Raw genomic sequence first — 19,178 nt, forward strand, 5'->3', positions numbered from 1 at the left:
GGGTCTGGAGGGAGAGGGGGACTGAGTCTGGAGGGAGAGTGGGACAGGGCCTGGAGGGAGAGCGGGACAGGGTCTGGGAAAGAGAGGGGGACTGAGTCTGGAGGGAGAGTGGGACAGGGCCTGGAGGGAGAGCGGGACAGGGTCCGGAGGGAGAGTGGGACACTGTCCAGAGGGAGAGTGGGAGAGGGACTGGAAAACAGAGTGGGACAGGGTCTGGAGGGAGAGTGGGATAGGGATTGGGAAAGAGAGTGGGACAGGGTCTAGGGAGGGAGAATGGGAGAGGGACTGGAGGAAGTGTGGGAGAGGGACTAGGAAAGAGAGCGGGACGGGGTCTGGAGGGGAGTGGGACAGCATCTGGGGAGGGAGAGTGTGTAAGTGACTGGAGGGAGAGTGGGACAGTGTCTGGGAAAGAGAGTGGGACAAGGTCTGGAGGGAGAGTGGGACAGGGCCTAGGGAGGGAGAGTGGGACAGGGCCTGGAGGGAGAGTGGGATAGGGTCTGGAGTGAGAGTGGGACAGGGTCTGGAGGGAGTGTGGGACAGGGTCTGGAGGGAGAGTGGGACAGGGTCTGGGGAGGGAGAGTGGGACAGGGCCTGGGGGGAGAGTGGGACAGGGTCTGGGTAGGGAGTGTGGGACAGAGTCCGGAGGGAGAGTGGGGCAGGGACTGGGAAAGAGAGTGGGACAGGGTCTAGGGAGGGAGAATGGGAGAGGGACTGGAGGAAGTGTGGGAGAGGGACTTGGAAAGTGAGTGAAACAGGGTCTATTGAGGGAGAGTGGGACAGGGTCTAGGGAGGGAGAATGGGAGAGGGACTGGGAAAGAGAGTGGGACAGGGTCTGGAGGGAGAGTGGGAGAGGGTCTGGAGGGAGAGTGGGACAGGGTCTGGAGGGAGAGTGGGACAGGGTCTGGAGGGAGAATGGGAGAGGGACTGGAGGGAGAGTGGGACAGGGTCTGGAGGGAGAGTGGGACAGGGTCTGGAGGGAGAGTGGGACAGGGTCTGGAGGGAGAGTGGGAGAGGGACTGGAGGGAGAGTGGGACAGGGTCTGGAGGGAGAGTGGGAGAGGGACTGGAGGGAGAGTGGGACAGGGTCTGGAGGGAGAGTGGGACAGGGTCTGGAGGGAGAGTGGGACAGGGTCTGGAGGGAGAGTGGGACAGGGTCTGGAGGGAGAGTGGGACAGGGTCTGGAGGGAGAGTGGGATAGGGACTGGAGGGAGAGTGGGAGAGGGACTGGAGGGAGAGTGGGAGAGGGACTGGGGAAGAGAGTGGGACAGGGTCTAGGGAGGGAGAGTGGGAGAGGGACTGGGAAAGTGGGAGAGGGACTGGGAACGTGAGGGGGACTGGGTTTGGAGGGAGAGTGGGACAGGGTCTGGAGGGAGAGTGGGACAGGGTCTGGAGGGAGAGTGGGACAGGGTCTGGAGGGAGAGTGGGAGAGGGACTGGAGGGAGAGTGGGAGAGGGACTGGGGAAGAGATTGGGACAGGGTCTGGAGGGAGAGTGGGACAGGGTCTGGGGAGGGAGAGTGGGACAGGGTCTGGGGAGGGAGAGTGGGACAGGGTCTGGGTAGGGAGTGTGGGACAGAGTCCGTAGGGAGAGTGGGGCAGGGACTGGGAAAGAGAGTGGGACAGGGTCTAGGGAGGGAGAATGGGAGAGGGACTGGAGGGAGAGTGGGACAGGGTCTGGAGGGAGAGTGGGAGAGGGACTGGAGGGAGAGTGGGACAGGGTCTGGAGGGAGAGTGGGACAGGGCCTGGGGGGAGAGTGGGACAGGGTCTGGAGGGAGAGTGGGACAGGGCCTGGGGAGGGAGAGTGGGACAGGGTCTGGAGGGAGAGTGGGACAGGGTCTGGAGGGAGAGTGGGAGAGGGACTGGAGGGAGAGTGGGACAGGGTCTGGAGGGAGAGTGGGAGAGGGACTGGGGAAGAGATTGGGACAGGGTCTGGGGAGGGAGAGTGGGAGAGGGACTGGAGGGAGAGTGGGACAGGGTCTGGAGGGAGAGTGGGAGAGGGACTGGAGGGAGAGTGGGACAGGGTCTGGAGGGAGAGTGGGAGAGGGACTGGGGAAGAGATTGGGACAGGGTCTGGGGAGGGAGAGTGGGAGAGGGACTGGAGGGAGAGTGGGACAGGGTCTGGAGGGAGAGTGGGAGAGGGACTGGAGGGAGAGTGGGACAGGGTCTGGAGGGAGAGTGGGAGAGGGACTGGGGAAGAGATTGGGACAGGGTCTGGGGAGGGAGAGTGGGAGAGGGACTGGAGGGAGAGTGGGACAGGGTCTGGAGGGAGAGTGGGAGAGGGACTGGAGGGAGAGTGGGACAGGGTCTGGAGGGAGAGTGGGAGAGGGACTGGGGAAGAGATTGGGACAGGGTCTGGGGAGGGAGAGTGGGAGAGGGACTGGAGGGAGAGTGGGACAGGGTCTGGAGGGAGAGTGGGAGAGGGACTGGAGGGAGAGTGGGACAGGGTCTGGAGGGAGAGTGGGAGAGGGACTGGAGGGAGAGTGGGACAGGGTCTGGAGGGAGAGTGGGACAGGGTCTGGAGGGAGAGTGGGAGAGGGACTGGAGGGAGAGTGGGAGAGGGACTGGGGAAGAGATTGGGACAGGGTCTGGAGGGAGAGTGGGACAGGGTCTGGGGAGGGAGAGTGGGACAGGGTCTGGGGAGGGAGAGTGGGACAGGGTCTGGGTAGGGAGTGTGGGACAGAGTCCGGAGGGAGAGTGGGGCAGGGACTGGGAAAGAGAGTGGGACAGGGTCTAGGGAGGGAGAATGGGAGAGGGACTGGAGGGAGAGTGGGACAGGGTCTGGAGGGAGAGTGGGACAGGGTCTGGAGGGAGAGTGGGAGAGGGACTGGAGGGAGAGTGGGACAGGGTCTGGAGGGAGAGTGGGAGAGGGACTGGGGAAGAGATTGGGACAGGGTCTGGGGAGGGAGAGTGGGACAGGGCCTGGGGGGAGAGTGGGACAGGGTCTGGAGGGAGAGTGGGACAGGGTCTGGGGAGGGAGAGTGGGACAGGGCCTGGGGGGAGAGTGGGACAGGGTCTAGGGAGGGAGAATGGGAGAGGGACTGGAGGAAGTGTGGGAGAGGGACTTGGAAAGAGAGTGAAACAGGGTCTATTGAGGGAGAGTGGGACAGGGTCTAGAGAGGGAGAATGGGAGAGGGACTGGGAAAGAGAGTGGGACAGGGTCTGGAGGGAGAGTGGGACAGGGTCTGGAGGGAGAGTGGGAGAGGGACTGGAGGGAGAGTCGGACAAGGTCTGGGAAAGAGATTCGGACAGGGTCTGGTGAGAGAGGGGCAGAGGGACTGGGAAAGAGTGGGACGGGGTCTAGGGAGGGAGAATGGGGGAGTGACTGGGAAAGAGAGTGGGACAGGCACTGGGAAAGAGAGTGGGACAGGGTCTAGGGAGGGAGAGTGGTACAGGGTCTACGGAGGGAGAGTGGCACAGGGACTGGAGGGAGAGTGGGACAGGGTCTGGGAAAGAGAGTGAGACTGGGCCTGGGAAGGAGAGTGGGACAGGGTCTAGGGAGGGAGAGTGGGAGAGGGACTGGGAAAGTGGGAGAGGGACTGGGAACGTGAGGGGGACTGGGTTTGGAGGGAGAGTGGGACAGGGTCTGGAGGGAGAGTGGGACAGGGTCTGGAGGGAGAGTGGGACAGGGTCTGGAGGGAGAGTGGGAGAGGGTCTGGAGGGAGAGTGGGGGAGGGTCTGGGAAAGAGATTCGGACAGGGTCTGGTGAGAGAGGGGCAGAGGGACTGGGAAAGAGTGGGACGGGGTCTAGGGAGGGAGAGTGGGACAAGGTCTAGGTAGGGAGAATGGGGGAGGGACTGGGAAAGAGAGTGGGACAGGCACTGGGAAAGAGAGCGGGACAGGGTCTAGGGAGGGAGAGTGGTACAGGGTCTAGGTAGGGAGAATGGGAAAGGGACTGGGAAAGAGAGTGGGACAGGCACTGGGAAAGAGGTGGGGCAGGGTCTAGGGAGGGAGAGTGGTACAGGGTCTAGGGAGGGAGAGTGGCACAGGGACTGGAGGGAGAGTGGGACAGGGTCTGGGAAAGAGAGTGAGACTGGGCCTGGGAAGGAGAGTGGGACAGGGTCTAGGGAGGGAGAATGGGAGAAGGACTGGGAAAGAGAGTGGGACAGGGTCTAGGGAGAGAGAGTGGGAGAGGGACTGGGAAAGTGGGAGAGGGACTGGGAACGTGAGGGGGACTGGGTTTGGAGGGAGAGTGGGACAGGGCCTGGAGGGAGAGTGGGACAGGGTCCGGAGGGAGAATGGGACTGTGTCTGGGAAAGAGAGTGGGACAGGGTCGGGGGAGGGAGAGTGGGACAGGGTCGGGGGAGGGAGAGTGGGACAGGGTCCGGAGGGAGAGTGGGATAGGGTCCGGAGGGAGAGTGGGATAGGGTCCGGAGGGAGAGTGTCCCTCAAGAGTTCTGAAATCTCTTCCCTTTAAATAATTTGCTGCTTTTCTATTCTTCCTGCTGAAGTGAACAAGTTCACATTTCCCCACATTATACTCCATTTGCCAATGTTTTTGTCACTCCAACCTATCTATTTCTCTTTGCAGATTCTCCAACTCCTCGCAACAATTTACTTTCCGAGGTTGGAAATCTTCTCACCCCTGCCCCCACTCCATGGCTGATTGGGGAGAGGATGACTCGGAGTGGAAAACTGCACAGCCTCTTTGTAGATCCCAGAGTGACAATCCTGCTTCTCTTGCCCCACAAAGCTTTTGCCAGGATGAGGCTATTTCTAACCTGTCGGCCATGGAACTGAGCAGGGTGAGCATTGCAAAGGCTCCAACTGGATCCTATCAAAAAGGTAAGTGATTTGGACACCTGCTGGGAGGACCCCCTGGATGTGGCATTATGGGTGTTTCTGGGTGACATGGATACCAATGCCATTTGAGACAGTAACAGCAGCTGAAGTTAGGGGAAAATCGACTCCTCACTGTTAGAAAATGGGTAAAAGTGGGCAAATGCTTCACCAGAGGCACTGGGCTATGCAATTGCAATTCAGTCTGGTGGGTCAGGATATTAAGGCCCATCAGTTATACACAACACTAGAAGACATTTCTCTGTCTCCACAATCCAAACAATCAAATATACACAATACCGTTCCTGGAAGTCCAGGGGCACCTGGCATCCCATCATTCCCTGGAATTCCCTGAAAAACAGAGGCAGTAGTTGGATTAGAATCTTATGTGTCAAGACTGAGCTTTTTATCACAACTGGAAGGACATGGCATGAATTGTACATTTGGAATTTTACTTTGATGAAGGTCACAAATGAATGTTGGAACTGACAACAAGTGATTCCTGATTCTTCAGTAATCACCTGACCTTTTATGGTACTTGAAGATCTGGCTGCCTGTTTTTAACAGCAATCATTTGAAAAGAGGAAAAACAATTGAAAAGGCCACTGGCTGGGGGCCACATGAGGGGAAAAAAAATTAAGTTGTGGGCCTCCTGGTTTTTTGAAGTAAATTGTGTTGGGAAGGAAAGCTTCCTGAACAGGTTTTGTCACTCTATACCTTGCCTAAAATTGTGTGTGGTTGTCAACCCCTAGCCAGAGAACCTCTTTACCTGAGTGTAACTGGTCTGCATTTGGGTCTGCAAAGCTGAGCACAGTTGGTGAGAACTCTCAGACGTTCACCAGGATTTCACACGAGGAACTCCAGGCCGACACCACTGAGATTCGATGAACTTTACCCTTCATTTTGTTATGTCTTCCACTGAGGCCTATCTGTTTGTCCTTTGCTTGATTCTGTGTGTGTGTGCCTGGGGGAATCTTTTGGGGAGGAGATACTTATGCTTCCCAGTTACAACTGTGGGCGAGACCCTCCGGCTCTTCAGGCTGGCGGGGCCTTCTGGGCCAGCCGACGGTGAACCCAGCCTCAGGGATCCCGGCAGCATGGGGTGGAATCAATGGGAAATCCCATTGACATCCTGTTGGCCAATGACTGGCCTCCACCCATTGCCGAGAAACACACCGCGGGGAGGGCAGAGATTCCCGCCATGCCTATTAATCTATATTTGCAACTTGTTAAAAGAAATTTTGTTCAAAATAAGCAATCGTTCCGAGTAAATGGGAAGAAACCTGGGGCGGGATTCTCCGACCCCCATGCCGGGTTGGAGAATCGCCGGGGGCTGGCGTGAATCCCGCCCCCGCCGTGTCCCAAAGTCTCCGCCACCAGAGATTCGCCGGGGGCGGGAATCGCACCGCGCGGCGGGGGCGGGAATCGCACCGCTCCGGTCGGCGGGCCCACCCCCGCCGATTCTCCGGCCCGTGATGGGCCGAAGTCCCGCTGCTGGAATGCCTGTCCTGCCAGCGTGGATTAAACCACCTTTTGAACGGCGGGACAAGGCGGCACGGCAGGCTCAGGGGTCCTGAGGGGGGGCGTCTGGCGATCTGGCCCCGGGGGGTGCCCCCATGGTGGCCTGGTCCGCGATCGAGGCACACCGATCCACGGGCGGACCTGTGCCGTGGGGGCATTCTTTTTCTTACGCCTTCGCCATGGTCTTCACTATGGAAGAGACCCCCTCCCCTGCGCATGCGCAGGGATGACGCCAGCAGCCGCTGACGCTCCCGCGCATGGGCCGACCCGCGTCACCCGGCATAGACCTTTTGGCCGCGGCTGGCATGACGCCAATGGCCTTTCCCGCCAGCCGGTGGAGCGCAAACCACTCCAGCGCGGGCCTAGCCCCTCAAGGTGAGGGCTTGGCCCCTTGGGGCGGCCCAACGCCGGACTGGTTCCCGCCATTCCATTACGCCGGAACCCACCGACCCGCCGGTTGGGGGAGAATCCCGCCCCTGGTTGAAGTATCTTCTATTTTGGGGACCAGGGCAGAAGGCAAACAAAGTTGATGAGTAAACTGAACTTGTACGTTATTGGTACAACTCGTGGAGCAGTGGGGCTGGATAAGCTGCACCCTTGTCCCATCCAGCTCGGAACAAGGATTAAAAGCAAGATTCACCCCACCACGGTGGGATGTCAGGCTGAAAGAAGCAGCAGCTCATGGTCAATAAACAAGATGCAGTGGATGACTTCAGAGAGTGTTAGAGGAATGTGAAATAATTTTAAAGCAGATTCAGTGATATTTAAAGGGGGGGTGGGGTAAATAAGAGTGTCACACTGAGGGGTGTGGGGTATAACAGAGTGTTACAGTGAGGGGTGTGGGGTATATCAGAGTGTTACAGTGAGGGGTGTGGGGTATATCAGAGTGTCACACTGAGGCGTGTGGGGTATAACAGAGTGTTACAGTGAGGGGTGTGGGGTATAAGAGAGTGTTACAGTGAGGAGTGTGGAGTATATCAGAGTGTCACAGTGAGGGGTATGGGGTATATCAGAGTGTTACAGTGAGGGGTGTGGGGTATATCAGAGTGTCACAGTGAGGGGTGTGGGGTATATCAGAGTGTTACAGTGAGGGGTGTGGGGTATATCAGAGTGTTACAGTGAGGAGTGTGGGGTATATCAGAGTGTCACACTGAGGGGTGTGGGGTATAACAGAGTGTCACAGTGAGGGGTATGGGGTATATTAGAGGGTCACAGTGAGGGGTGTGGGGTATATCAGAGTGTTACAGTGAGGGGTATGGGGTATATCAGAGTGTTACAGTGAGGGGTTTGGGTATATCAGAGTGTCACAGTGAGGGGTGTGGGGTATATCAGAGAGTCACAATGAGGGGTGTGGGGTATATCAGAGTGTTACAGTGAGGGGTGTGGGGTATATCAGAGAGTCACAATGAGGGGTGTGGGGTATATCAGAGTGTTACAGTGAGGGGATTGGGTATATCAGAGTGTTACAGTGAGGGGATTGGGTATATCAGAGTGTTACAGTGAGGGGTATGGGGTATATCAGAGTGTTACAGTGAGGGGTGTGGGGTATATCAGAGTGTCACAGTGAGGGGTGTGGGGTATATCAGAGTGTTACAGTGAGGGGTGTGGGGTATATCAGAGTGTTACAGTGAGGAGTGTGGGGTATATCAGAGTGTCACACTGAGGGGTGTGGGGTATAACAGAGTGTCACAGTGAGGGGTATGGGGTATATTAGAGGGTCACAGTGAGGGGTGTGGGGTATATCAGAGTGTTACAGTGAGGGGTATGGGGTATATCAGAGTGTTACAGTGAGGGGTTTGGGTATATCAGAGTGTCACAGTGAGGGGTGTGGGGTATATCAGAGAGTCACAATGAGGGGTGTGGGGTATATCAGAGTGTTACAGAGAGGGGTGTGGGGTATATCAGAGAGTCACAATGAGGGGTGTGGGGTATATCAGAGTGTTACAGTGAGGGGTGTGGGATATATCAGAGTGTCACAGTGAGGGGTGTGGGGTATATCAGAGTGTTACAGTGAGGGGTGTGGGATATATCAGAGTGTCACAGTGAGGGGTTTGGGTATATCAGAGTGTCACAGTGAGGGGTGTGGGGTATATCAGAGAGTCACAATGAGGGGTGTGGGGTATATCAGAGTGTTACAGTGAGGGGATTGGGTATATCAGAGTGTTACAGTGAGGGGATTGGGTATATCAGAGTGTTACAGTGAGCGGTGTGGGGTATATCAGAGTGTTACAGTGAGGGGTGTGGGATATATCAGAGTGTCACAGTGAGGGGTGTGGGGTATATCAGAGTGTCACAGTGAGGGGTTTGGGTATATCAGAGTGTCACAGTGAGGGGTGTGGTGTATATCAGAGTGTTACAGTGAGGGTTGTTGGGTATATCAGAGAGTCACAGTGATGGGTGTGGGGTATATCAGAGTGTTACAGTGAGGGGTCTGGGGTATTTCAGAGTGTTACAGTGAGGGTTGTTGGGTATATCAGAGAGTCACAGTGATGGGTGTGGGGTATATCAGAGTGTTACAGTGAGGGGTGTGGGGTATATCAGAGTGTTACAGTGAGGGGTGTGGGGTATATCAGAGTGTTACAGTGAGGGGTGTGGAGTATATCAGAGTGTTACAGTGAGGGGTATATCAGTGTGTTACAGTGAGGGGTGTGGGGTATATCAGAGTGTTACCATGAGGGGTGTGGGTATATCAGAGTGTTACAGTGAGGGGTATTGGGTATATCAGAGAGTTACAGTGAGGGGTTTGGGTATATCAGAGTGTCACAGTGAGGGGTATGGGGTATATCAGAGTGCTACAGTGAGGGGTTTGGGTATATCAGAGTGTCACAGTGAGGGGTGTGGGGTATATCAGAGAGTCACAATGAGGGGTGTGGGGTATATCAGAGTGTTACAGTGAGGGGTGTGGGGTGTATCAGAGTGTTACAGTGAGGGGTGTGGGGTATATCAGAGAGTCACAGTGAGGGGTTTGGGTATATCAGAGTGTTACAGTGAGGGGTGTCGGGTATATCAGAGTGTTACAGTGAGGTGTGTGGGGTATATCAGAGAGTCACAGTGAGGGGTGTGGGGTATATCAGAGTGTTACAGTGAGGGGTGTGGGGTATATCAGAGTGTTACAGTGATGGGTGTGGGGTATATCAGAGTGTTACAGTGAGGGGTGTGGGGTATATCAGGGTTTTACAGTGATGGGTGTGGGGTATATCAGAGTGTTACAGTGAGGGGTGTCAGGTATATCAGAGTGTTACAGTGAGGGGTGTGGGGTATATCAGAGAGTCACAGTGAGGAGTGTGGGGTATATCAGAGTGTCACAGTGAGATGTGTGGGGTATATCAGAGTGTTACAGTGAGGGGTGTGGGGTATATCAGAGAGTCACAGTGAGGGGTGTGGGGTATATCAGAGAGTTACAGTGAGGGGTGTGGGGTATATCAGAGTGTTACAGTGAGGGGTGTGGGGTATATCAGAGTGTTACAGTGAGGGGTGTGGAGTATATCAGAGTGTTACAGTGAGGGGTATATCAGTGTGTTACAGTGAGGGGTGTGGGGTAGATCAGAGTGTTACCATGAGGGGTGTGGGTATATCAGAGTGTTACAGTGAGGGGTATTGGGTATATCAGAGAGTTACAGTGAGGGGTTTGGGTATATCAGAGTGTCACAGTGAGGGGTATGGGGTATATCAGAGTGCTACAGTGAGGGGTTTGGGTATATCAGAGTGTCACAGTGAGGGGTGTGGGGTATATCAGAGAGTCACAATGAGGGGTGTGGGGTATATCAGAGTGTTACAGTGAGGGGTGTGGGGTGTATCAGAGTGTTACAGTGAGGGGTGTGGGGTATATCAGAGAGTCACAGTGAGGGGTTTGGGTATATCAGAGTGTCACAGTGAGGGGTGTGGGGTATATCAGAGTGTTACAGTGAGGGGTGTCGGGTATATCAGAGTGTTACAGTGAGGTGTGTGGGGTATATCAGAGAGTCACAGTGAGGGGTGTGGGGTATATCAGAGTGTTACAGTGAGGGGTGTGGGGTATATCAGAGTGTTACAGTGATGGGTGTGGGGTATATCAGAGTGTTACAGTGAGGGGTGTGGGGTATATCAGGGTTTTACAGTGATGGGTGTGGGGTATATCAGAGTGTTACAGTGAGGGGTGTCAGGTATATCAGAGTGTTACAGTGAGGGGTGTGGGGTATATCAGAGAGTCACAGTGAGGAGTGTGGGGTATATCAGAGTGTCACAGTGAGATGTGTGGGGTATATCAGAGTGTTACAGTGAGGGGTGTGGGGTATATCAGAGAGTCACAGTGAGGGGTGTGGGGTATATCAGAGAGTCACAGTGAGGGGTGTGGGGTATATCAGAGTGTTACAGTGTGGGGTGTGGGGTATATCAGAGTGTCACAGTGAGGGGTGTGGGATATATCAGAGTGTCACAGTGAGGGGTTTGGGTATATCAGAGTGTCACAGTGAGGGGTGTGGGGTATATCAGAGAATAACAATGAGGGGTGTGGGGTATATCAGAGTGTTACAGTGAGGGGTGTGGGGTATATCAGAGTGTTACAGTGAGGGGTGTGGGGTATATCAGAGTGTTACAGTGAGGGTTGTTGGGTACATCAGAGAGTCACAGTGATGGGTGTGGGGTATATCAGAGTGTTACAGTGAGGGGTATGGGGTATATCAGAGTGTTACAGTGAGGGGTGTGGGGTATATCAGAGTGTTACAGTGAGGGGTGTGGGGTATATCAGAGTGTCACAGTGAGGGGTGTGGGGTATATCAGAGAGTCACAATGAGGGGTGTGGGGTATATCGGAGTGTTACAGTGAGGGGTGTGGGGTATATCAGAGTGTTACAGTGAGGGGTGTGGGGTATATCAGAGTGTTACAGTGAGGGGTGTGGGGTATATCAGAGTGTTACAGTGAGGGATGTGGGGTGTATCAGAGTGTTACGGGGAGGGGTGTGGGGTATATTAGAGTGTTACAGTGAGGGGTGTGGGGTATATCAGTGTCACATTGAGGGGATTGGGTATATCAGAGAGTCACAGTGAGGGGTGTGGGGTATATCAGAGTGTTACAGTGAGGGGTGTGGGGTATATCAGAGTGATACTGTGAGGGGTGTGGGGTACATCAGAGTGTTACAGTGAGGGGTGTGGGGTAGATCAGAGTGTTACAGTGAGGGATGTGGAGTATATCAGAGTGTCACAGTGAGGGGTGTGGGGTATATTAGAGTGTCACAGTGAGGGGTGAGGTATATATCAGAGTGTTACAGTGAGGGGTGTGGGGTATATCAGAGAGTCACAGTGAGGGGTGTGAGGTATATCAGAGTGTTACAGTGAGGGGTGTGGGGTATATCAGAGTGTCACAGTGAGGGGTGTGGGGTATATCAGAGTGTTACAGTGAGGGTTGTTGGGTATATCAGAGAGTCACAGTGATGGGTGTGGGGTATATCAGAGTGTTACAGTGAGGGGTATGGGGTATATCAGAGTGTTACAGTGAGGGGTGTGGGGTATATCAGAGTGTTACAGTGAGGGGTCTGGGTATATCAGAGTGTCACAGTGAGGGGTGTGGGGTATATCAGAAAGTCACAATGAGGGGTGTGGGGTATATCAGAGTGTTACAGTGAGGGGTGTGGGGTATATCAGAGTGTTACAGTGAGGGGTGTGGGGTATATCAGAGTGTTACAGTGAGGGATGTGGGGTGTATCAGAGTGTTACGGGGAGGGGTGTGGGGTATATTAGAGTGTTACAGTGAGGGGTGTGGGGTATATCAGAGAGTCACAGTGAGGGGTGTGGGGTATATCAGTGTCACATTGAGGGGATTGTGTATATCAGAGTGTCACAGTGAGGGGTTTGGGGTATATCAGAGTTACAGTGAGGGATGTGGGGTGTATCAGAGTGTTACGGGGAGGGGTGTGGGGTATATCAGAGTGTTACAGTGAGGGGTGTGGGGTATATCAGAGAGTCACAGTGAGGGGTGTGGGGTATATCAGAGTGTTACAGAGAGGGGTGTGGGGTATATCAGAGTGTTACAGTGAGGGGTGTGGGGTGGATCAGAGTGTTACAGTGAGGGATGTGGAGTATATCAGAGTGTCACAGTGAGGGGTGTGGGGTATATTAGAGTGTCACAGTGAGGGGTGAGGGATATATCAGAGTGTTACAGTGAGGGGTGTGGGGTATATCAGAGAGTCACAGTGAGGGGTGTGAGGTATATCAGAGTGTTACAGTGAGGGGTGTGGGGTATATCAGAGTGTTACAGTGAGGAGTGTGGGGTATATCAGAGTGTTACAGTGAGGGGTGTGGGGTACATCTGAGTGTCACAGTGAGGGGTATGGGGTATATAAGAGTGTTACAGTGAGGGGTGTGGGGTATATCAGTGTGTTACAGTGAGGAGTGTGGGGTATATCAGAGTGTTACAGTGAGGGGTGTGGGGTATATCTGAGTGTTTCAGTGAGGGGTGTGGGGTATATCAGAGTGTCAGACTGAGGGGTGTCGGGTATATCAGAGTGTCACAGCGAGGGGTATGGGGTATATCAGAGTGTTACAGTGAGGGGTGTGGGGTATATCAGAGTGTCACAGTGAGGGGTGTGGGGTATATCAGAGAGTTACAGTGAGGGGTGTGGGGTATATCAGAGTGTTACAGTGAGGGGTGTGGGGTATATCAGAGTGTCACAGTGAGGGGTGTGGGGTATATCAGAGAGTTACAGTGAGGGGTGTGGAGTATATCAGAGTGTTACAGTGAGGGGTGTGGAATATATCAGAGTGTTACAGAGAGGGGTGTGGGGTATATCAGAGTGTTACAGTGAGGGGTGTGGGGTACATAAGAGTGTTACAGTGAGGGGTGTGGGGTGTATCAGAGTGTCACAGTGAGGGGCGTTGGCTATATCCAACCTGTCCACATTGATCTGAACAGTTTTCCTTAGTGCGTCCTTTCTCTAGCTGTCTTACCTGTCGGCCATTTCCTCCGGGTAAGCCTTCTGGCCCGGGTGGGCCTGGCTGCCCAGGTGGGCCAGGTGGTCCAGGTGGTCCCTGGAGAAACATAATTGGGAAACATATTTGCTGATTTGAAAATCAGGATTGGAAACTGAATCGTGAAGATGGACACCTCCTCCTCATGTTTGTTGAAATCTATGAAGTCCAGGTAAATGGTCAATAAAACCTGTTGTCTAGAAAGTCACTCTCACCTGAGGAGGCATATGCCACAACACTCCAGCTGCCTCTGAATCACCATCTTGTCCCTGCAATAAATCAGAAAGCACGGTGGTCCGTCAATGCGAACAATGTTGCAGGTACCAGGCTATAATCTCTGCGGCATCTTGTATCAATATTTGCTCAATGGCTCTTGTCACACCTCTGACCATCAGAAGAAGGAATGCCACCAATGCTGACCCATTCAAAAGTCAAACCTTCACCCAAATTGGATTTTCCAGTTACCATGGGTTGATTTTGTGAACAGTAATTGTGGTGAATGTAAGTGAGAGAACTCATCGTGAAGAATTACTGAGCACAAAGGTCTAAAAGAGCAAAATCTAATCCTGTTCGTCCACATTTACACTCCTCCCTCTCATGGACCTTCCCCACCTATTTAATCTCCTCGCACAGCTCACACATATTTGAGAAAACACATCAAATTCAGAAGCTATGACGTTAAGACTGAGCTGCTGATTTTGAGCTTGAATTTAATGTGACGGGACACAACCTCCATCTGATACTCCTTGACACCAGTGTGAGCACTGAGACTAAAATACAAACAGCACACACGAGAGATTTCCATAGTCACAGAGAACGGGAGAGATTTTATCTTCTGATATTTCATTCCTGCAGCGATGGGATAAATCATCAGGCTTTGAGTCAGGAGGTGAGTTACTTGCTTTAGGATTCCTCGCCTCTGACATAAACGGCACAATCAACAATTTGTACATGGACACATGACTCCAATAATCTCTGTACACCACCATTGATTTTTTTTGTAGGTACTTACAGAGTCTCCGGGGTTTCCCCCTTGTCCTGGTTGGATCGGGTGGGCATTAACACAGATACATGGTTCAGCAGTTGCTCCCTGTGCAGCACAAAGTACAGGTTCAGTGAACAATTGAAACGTTACTCTAACACACAGCAGAGTGACAAGAAACGAGTTTTCGAGTAAATATTACTGGTTTCACTGCACTGTCCCCATCAAACACTCCCAGGACAGGTACAGCACGGGGTTAGATAAAGAGTAAAGCTCCCTCACACTGTCCCCATCAAACACTCCCAGGACAGGTACAGCATGGGGTTAGATACAGAGTAAAGCTCCCTCACACTGTCCCCATCAAACACACCCAGGATAGGTACAGCATGGGGTTAGATACAGAGTAAATCTCCCTCTACACTGTCCCCATCAAACACTCCCAGGACAGGTACAGCATGGGGTTAGATACAGAGTAAATCTCCCTCTACACTGTCCCCATCAAACACTCCCAGGACAGGTACAGCATGGGGTTAGATAAAGAGTAAAGCTCCCTCACACTGTCCCCATCAAACACTCCCAGGACAGGTACAGCATGGGGTTAGATACAGAGTAAAGCTCCCTCACACTGTCCCCATCAAACACTCCCAGGACAGGTCCAGCATGGGGTTAGATACAGAGTAAAGCTCCCTCTACACTGTCCCCATCAAACAATCCCAGGACAGGTCCAGCACGGGGTTAGATACAGAGTAAACCTCCCTCACACTGTCCCCATCAAACACTTCCAGGACAGGTACAGCATGGGATTAGATACAGAGTAAAGCTCCCTCACACTGTCCCCATCAAAAAATCCCAGGACAGGTACAGCATGGGGTTAGATACAGAGTAAAGCTCCCTCACACTGTCCCCATCAAACACTCCAAGGACAGGTACAGCACGGGGTTAGATACAGAGTAAAGCTCCCTCACACTGTCCCCATCAAACACTCCCAGGACAGGTACAGCATGGGGTTAGATACAGAGTAAAGCTCCCTCACACTGTCCCCATCAAACAATCCCAGGACAGGTACAGCATGGGGTTAGATACAGAGTAAAGCTCCCTCTACACTGTCCCCATCAAACACACCCAGGACAGATACAGCATGGGGTTAGATACAGAGTAAAGCTCCGTCTAAACTGCCCCATCAAACACTCCCAGGACAGGTCCAGCATGGGGTTAGATACAGAGTAAAGCTCCCTCACACTGTCCCCATCAAACACTCCCAGGACAGGTACAGCACGGGGTTAGATACAGAGTAAAGCTCCCTCACACTGTCCCCATCAAACACTCCCAGGACATGTACAGCACGGGGTTAGATACAGAGTAAAGCTCCCTCACACTGTCCCCATCAAACACTCCCAGGACAGGTACAGCATGGGGTTAGATACAGAGTAAAGCTCCCTCACACTGTCCCCATCAAACAATCCCAGGACAGGTACAGCATGTGGTTAGATACAGAGTAAAGCTCCGTCTAAACTGTCCCATCACACACTCCCAGGACAGGTCCAGCATGTGGTTAGATACAGAGTAAAGCTCCATCACACTGTCCCCATCAAACACTCCCAGGACAGGTACAGCACGGGGCTAGATACAGAGTAAAGCTCCCTCTACACTGTCACCATCAAACACTCCCAGGACAGGTCCAGCATGGGGTTAGATACAGAGTAAAGCTCCCTCACACTGTCCCCATCAAACACTCCCAGGACAGGTACAGCACGGGGCTAGATACAGAGTAAAGCTCCCTCACACTGTCCCCATCAAACACTCCCAGGACAGGTACAGCACGGGGCTAGATACAGAGTAAAGCTCCATCTACACTGTCCCCATCAAACACTCCCAGGACAGGTACGGCACGGGGCTAGATACAGAGTAAAGCTCCATCTACACTGTCCCCATCAAACTCTCCCAGGACAGGTACAGCACGGGGCTAGATACAGAGTAAAGCTCCATCTTCACTGTCCCCATCAAACACTCCCAGGACAGGTACAGCACGGGGCTAGATACAGAGTAAAGTTCCCTCAACCCTATCCCGTTAAACATCCCTATTTTATCACAGTTTTAATTCTCACCATCTCTGAACACTTGGCGCAATGCAATTCAAGCAATTTGATACTGAAGAAAGTAGGACATCATTCCCTTTACTCATACGGTGAAATAGCAAGGAAGCCTTTCAATGATGCAGCCCATTTGTCAAGACATTGACTGAAATTTTTTGCCCCCCCACGATGGAGACAGTGTTGGAGGTAGTTGGGGAACTCCATTGGGAGGCAACCCCGCTGATGTCTCACCTCCAAATTCCCAGGCCTCACAGAGGTGAACAGGCAACAAAGCCAATTCACACCCCAGTTAATGACCATTTTACCCCAGCGCTACTACTTTCCTGGGATCTCCTGATGCACAGCGAGCCCGGCCTTGCTGTGGAGGTGGGAGATCAGTGGGCCCTGACTTTTGACAGTATCAGTGAGTGGGCGCTGGTCACCAGGAGCAGCTGCAGGAACTCATCTGGACAGGTCAACTTTCCACCCTGGGGCACCTCACAGTTCTTTATCATCCTTCTCAGCGTCGCACAATGAGGCCTTCACGATACCGCAATTTTCAGGCACTCACCCAGTCCCTCTTACTCAGCAACGTTCACCCTTCCCAGTGGGATTACTGTGTGGACGTTGTTTTTGGATCCTCTCATTGTACCGCTTGTTGCTCGGGTCCACCCTCCGTCCTCCTTTAATCAGCCAATGAGGTCAGTTAGGAGACCCCCCGCACTCCTCTCCTGTGCAGCTCCTCCGGTGGAGGAGCTGAGGTCATGCACAGGCTCAGGACCTTCATATGGTCCCGATGTTCGGGACCCAATGCCTGTAGGAGATTGCAGTAAATTGAAATGTGTGCAACATGACAGTGGGGTTTCACACAGCTTTCAGCTGTGTGCTTTGAGTGGACTGACAACGGAACTGAGGGCAGATATAAGGGGCTGAATGGATTCTTTGCAGTATCAATCGTTGATAGAGGCAGGACAATCCAATCAATGCAGATACAAAGCCTGCCCAACCTATGAGTGTCACCGTGTCAAGGAAGACCTTCTACTTGACTGAATGCCCACAATTAAACTCCAGCAGCAGAGTGCTGGATCGGAACTGCTAACTCACTGGTTTGAGATTTTATAATAAATGCATGAACTCACTCACACAGGCTTACCTTTTCACCTTTAATTCCTGGCACACCCTGAGAAAAAACAAACAAGAAAGAAGTTTGTTCTGTCAGTGGAAAGCGTTCAAAAACCTAGACCTTTACCGTGGTGACTGGATGTTTAATGTGTGTATGGAACGTTCAATTGTCCAGTCTCAACCTCTTCATATTAAACAGGCAAACACCTCAATGAAACTGATGGACAGAGGAACTGCAGAGCAGCTCTGAGTTTACTCCGCCATTCAATCTTCAGCAGTTCCCTGAACCCGCTCGGCTATTCAATCTTCAGCACAGCTCCCTTAACCCTCTCGGCTATTCAATCTTCAGCGCAGCTCCCTGAATCCACTCCGCTATTCAATCTTCAGCACAGCTCCCTGAACCCGCTCGGCTATTCAATCTTCAGCGCAGCTCCCTGAATCCACTCAGCTATTCAATCTTCAGCACAGCTCCCTGAACGCGCTCCGCTATTCAATCTTCAGCACAGCTCCCTGAAAACGCTCGGCTATTCAATCTTCAGCACAGCTCCCTGAACCCACTCGGCTATTCAATCTTCAGCACAGCTCCCTGAACCCGCTCCGCTATTGAAACTTCAGCACAGCTCGCTGAACCCGCTCAGCTATTCAATCTTCAGCACAGCTCCCTGAACCCGCTTAGCTATTGAATCTTCAGCACAGCTCCCTGAACCCGCTCGGCTATTCAATCTTCAGCGCAGCTCCCTGAAAACGCTCGGCGATTCAATCTTCAGCACAGCTCCCTGAACCCGCTCAGCTATTGAATCTTCAGCACAGCTCCCTGAACCCGCTCAGCTATTCAATCTTCAGCACAGCTCCCTGAAAACGCTCGGCTATTCAATCTTCAGCGCAGCTCCCTGAATCCACTCCGCTATTCAATCTTCAGCACAGCTCCCTAAACCCGCTCCGCTATTCAATCTTCGACACAGCTCCCTGAACCCGCTCCGCTATACAATCTTCAGCACAGCTCCCTGAAACCGCTCCGTTATTCAATCTTCAGCACAGCTCCCTGAACCCGCTCCGCTATTCAATCTTCAGCACAGCTCCCTGAACCCGCTCAGCTATTCAATCTTCAGCACAGCTCCCTGAACCCGCTCCGCTATTCAAACTTCAGCACAGCTCCCTGAACCCACTCGGTTATACAATCTTCAGCACAGCTCCCTGAACGCGCTCGGCTATTCAATCTTCAGCACAGCTCCCTGAACCCGCTCAGCTATTCAATCTTCAGCACAGCTCCCTGAACCCGCTCGGCTATTCAATCTTCAGCACAGCTCCCTGAACGCGCTCGGCTATTCAATCTTCAGCACAGCTCCCTGAACCCGCTCGGCTATTCAATCTTCAGCACAGCTCCCTGAACCCGCTCAGCTATTCAATCTTCAGCACAGCTTCCTGAACCCGCTCGGCTATTCAATCTTCAGCACAGCTCCCTGAACCCGCTCCGCTATTCAATCTTCAGCACAGCTCCCTGAAGCCGCTTCGCTATTCAATCTTCAGCACAGCTTCCGGAACCCGCTCCGCTATTCAATCTTCAGCACAGCTCCCTGAACCCACTCAGCTATTCAATCTTCTGCACAGCTCCCTGAACGCACTCCGCTATTCAATCTTCAACACAGCTCCCTGAACCCGCTCGGGTATTCAATCTTCAGCACAGCTCCCTGAATCCACTCGGCTATTCAATCTTCAGCACAGCTCCCTGAATCCACTCGGCGATTCAATCTTCAGCACAGCTCCCT

General features: G+C 53.1%; 1 protein-coding gene across 6 annotated transcripts in view; it reads right to left on the reverse strand.

Moving 5' to 3' along the window:
• col16a1 (collagen, type XVI, alpha 1) overlaps positions 1-19,178 on the reverse strand; it is a 779,331-nt gene that overhangs the window by 131,422 nt on the left and 628,731 nt on the right. For all 6 annotated transcript variants that reach the window (XM_072502210.1, XM_072502224.1, XM_072502220.1 and 3 more), the window contains 5 exons: positions 17,444-17,470; positions 14,249-14,326; positions 13,452-13,505; positions 13,216-13,296; positions 5,075-5,125 (listed from right to left, as the gene is read on the reverse strand). In XM_072502210.1, coding sequence (XP_072358311.1) covers positions 5,075-5,125; positions 13,216-13,296; positions 13,452-13,505; positions 14,249-14,326; positions 17,444-17,470 — 291 coding nt within the window. The remainder of the gene's footprint in view (positions 1-5,074; positions 5,126-13,215; positions 13,297-13,451; positions 13,506-14,248; positions 14,327-17,443; positions 17,471-19,178) is intronic.

This window comes from Scyliorhinus torazame, chromosome 1, assembly GCF_047496885.1.
Source record: "Scyliorhinus torazame isolate Kashiwa2021f chromosome 1, sScyTor2.1, whole genome shotgun sequence".
Taxonomy (NCBI): Eukaryota; Metazoa; Chordata; class Chondrichthyes; order Carcharhiniformes; family Scyliorhinidae; genus Scyliorhinus; species Scyliorhinus torazame.